The 2,748-nt window shown below is 67.5% G+C and overlaps 1 protein-coding gene across 1 annotated transcript; it reads left to right on the forward strand.

Annotated features, from left to right (window-relative positions):
- The first annotated feature begins 510 nt into the window (after positions 1-510).
- On the forward strand, positions 511-1,469 carry LOC146588148 (uncharacterized). Its single transcript, XM_085318468.1, has 2 exons — positions 511-904; positions 1,036-1,469. The coding sequence occupies exons 1-2, from the start codon at positions 608-610 to the stop codon at positions 1,324-1,326; spliced, it is 588 nt and encodes a 195-aa protein (XP_085174594.1). The 5' UTR covers positions 511-607; the 3' UTR covers positions 1,327-1,469.
- The last annotated feature ends 1,279 nt before the right edge of the window (positions 1,470-2,748 follow it).

Consider the following 2,748-nt stretch of genomic DNA (forward strand, 5'->3'; position numbering starts at 1 on the left):
ACCCCACACCCCAGCTATCCCATACCCCACTATCTCCATCCCCTAGGTGCCCCATAACCCCACGTACCCCATACTTTGGTACCCTATAACCCAAGTACCCTATACCGTGGGTTACCCCACACCCCTGGATACCCCCTACCAGGGGTACCCCGTAACCAAGGTACCCCCTGTATGCCAGACACCCCATATCCCGTATCTCAGGTACCCCACAGACTGGGTACCCCCAGTCTGGATACGCCGGTTGCCCCATACCCCAATACACCGTACCTTGGGTACCACACACTTGACTTACCCCATCTCCTGGGTACCCCATCGCTGGGGTACGGATCCTGGGGGATGCTCTGCCCCCCGCATGGCCCCGCTCACCGCGCTGCCGGCCTGCAGCCCCCCGGCTCGGTGGGGCCCCGCTGCCCCGCTCACCGCGGCCAAGGCCAGGGCAGGTTGTGTCCTCGCTCGGGACAGGCAGCCCCTTGCAGCAGAACTGTCTCAAATCACATGATTTCCTGGAAAGTCCCATTATCGGGGAAACGAAACAACTGCTTCTGCAAGTGTTTCAGGCACCTCCCAGAGCTCCTGTCCGGGAGACGCTTTTTGCCCAGGCAAGTCTATGGGTCTTGCAGAAGGGATGCGAGTCTGCAAGAGTTACGTGGTGCTCGCCGGCGGGACGGCCGCAGCGCTCCTGCTGGTAGCCCTCACCCTGGCGTTCTGCCTGCCGGCGGCGGAGCGGGAGCCGGCGCAGTGCCAGGGCTGCGCGGCGAACGGCACCCTGGCCTGGCTGGAGACGCAGCGGGCCAGGTGGGAGCAGGCGATGGAGCAGGTGGCGGTGCTGCAGACGGAGCTGGGCAGCGTCAAGCAGTCCCTGGAGGAGGCCCACGGGCGGTGGGACACCTGCACGACGCGGCTGGTAGGCACCCGGGCGGCTGCTGCCCCAGCTGCCCCGCGGCGGCCGGGCATTTCCCTAGGGCCAGGGCGCCTCGGGGTCTGAACCGCAGCCCCCGGCAGCGGCACTTCCCTCCTCTCCCCGTGCCCCCGCAGGACACCTTGCAGAGGGAYGTCACGGCCCTGGAGCAGGCGCTGGAGCTCCTGCAGCGCCAGGGATCGGAGCAGGGGGCCAAGATGGCCTCGCTGCAGGGTGAGCGCCGGGGCAGAGAGCATGGGCAGGCAGGATGGGGCGAGCTGCATGCCGGGGCGCAGGGCATGGGTAACGACCCTGGGACACCCAGGTCCCGTTCCCTGGGGTGTGCCAATTGCCTAAGCCAGACAGATCCCCATCCCCTGGATTGCACTGATCCCTGTTCCCTGGTCCATGCTGGCCCCGTTCCCTGATCCATGCTGGTCCCATCCCCTGGTCTGTGCTGGTCTCGTCCCCTGATCCATGCTGGTCCCCATCCCCTGGTCCGTGCTGGCCCCGTCCCCTGATCCGTGCTGGTCCCCATTCCCTGATCCGTGCCAGCCTTGTCCCCTGGTCCGTGCTGGGCCCATCCCCTGATCCATGCCGGCCCCGTTCCCCTGATCCGTGCCGGTCCCGTCCCCTGATCCATACTGGTCCCATCCCCTGATCCATACTGGTCCCCATTCCCTGGTCCGTGCCGGTCCCGTCCCCTGATCCATACTGGTCCCCATTCCCTGGTCCGTGCCGGTCCCGTCCCCTGATCCGTGCCGGCCCCGTCCCCTGATCCGTGCTGGCCCCATCCCCTGATCCATACTGGCCCCCATTCCCTGGTCCATGCTGGCCCCATCCCCTGATCCGTGCTGGCCCCGTCCCCTGATCCATACTGGTCCCCGTCCCCTGATCCGTGCTGGCCCCATCCCCTGATCCATACTGGTCCCCATTCCCTGGTCCGTGCCGGCCCCATCCCCTGATCTGTGCCAGCCCTGTCCCCTGATCCGTGCTGGCCCCGTCCCCTGATCCGTGCTGCCCCCATCCCCTGATCCATACTGGTTCCCATTCCCTGGTCCGTGCTGGCCCCGTCCCCTGACCCGTGCTGGCCCCGTCCCCTGATCCATACTGGTCTCCATCCCCTGATCTGTGCCGGCCCCATCCCCTGATCCGTGCTGGCCCCGTCCCATGGTCCATGCCGGCCCCATCCCCTGACCCGTGCTGGCCCCGTCCCCTGATCCATACTGGCCCCCATTCCCTGGTCCATGCCGGCCCCGTCCCCTGATCCGTGCTGCCCCCATCCCCTGATCCATACTGGTCCCCATTCCCTGGTCCGTGCCGGCCCCATCCCCTGGTCCGTGCCGGCCCCGTCCCCTGATCCATACTGGTCCCCATCCCCTGATCCGTGCTGGCCCCATCCCCTGGTCCGTGCCGGCCCTGTCCCCTGATCCATACTGGTCCCCATCCTCTGATCCGTGCTGGCCCCGTCCCCTGGTCCGTGCCAGCCCTGTCCTCTGACCCGTGCTGGCCCCGTCCCCTGGTCCATGCTGGCACCGTCCCCTGGTCTGTGCCAGCCCTGTCCTCTGACCCGTGCTGGCCCCGTCCCCTGATCCATACTGGTCCCCATCCCCTGATCCGTGCTGGCCCCGTCCCCTGATCCATACTGGTCCCCATTCCCTGGTCCGTGCCAGCCCCATCCCCTGATCCGTGCCAGCCCTGTCCCCTGATCCGTGCCGGCCCCGACCCCTGATCCATACTGGCCCCCATTCCCTGATCCATACTGGTCCCCATTCCCTGGTCCGTGCCGGCCCCGTCCCCTGACCCGTGCTGGCCCCGTCCCCTGATCCATACTGGTCCCCGTCCCCTGG

Source organism: Rhea americana, unplaced genomic scaffold, assembly GCF_003343005.1.
Source record: "Rhea americana isolate MKP2758 unplaced genomic scaffold, rheAme1 scaffold_538, whole genome shotgun sequence".
NCBI lineage: Eukaryota > Metazoa > Chordata > Aves > Rheiformes > Rheidae > Rhea > Rhea americana.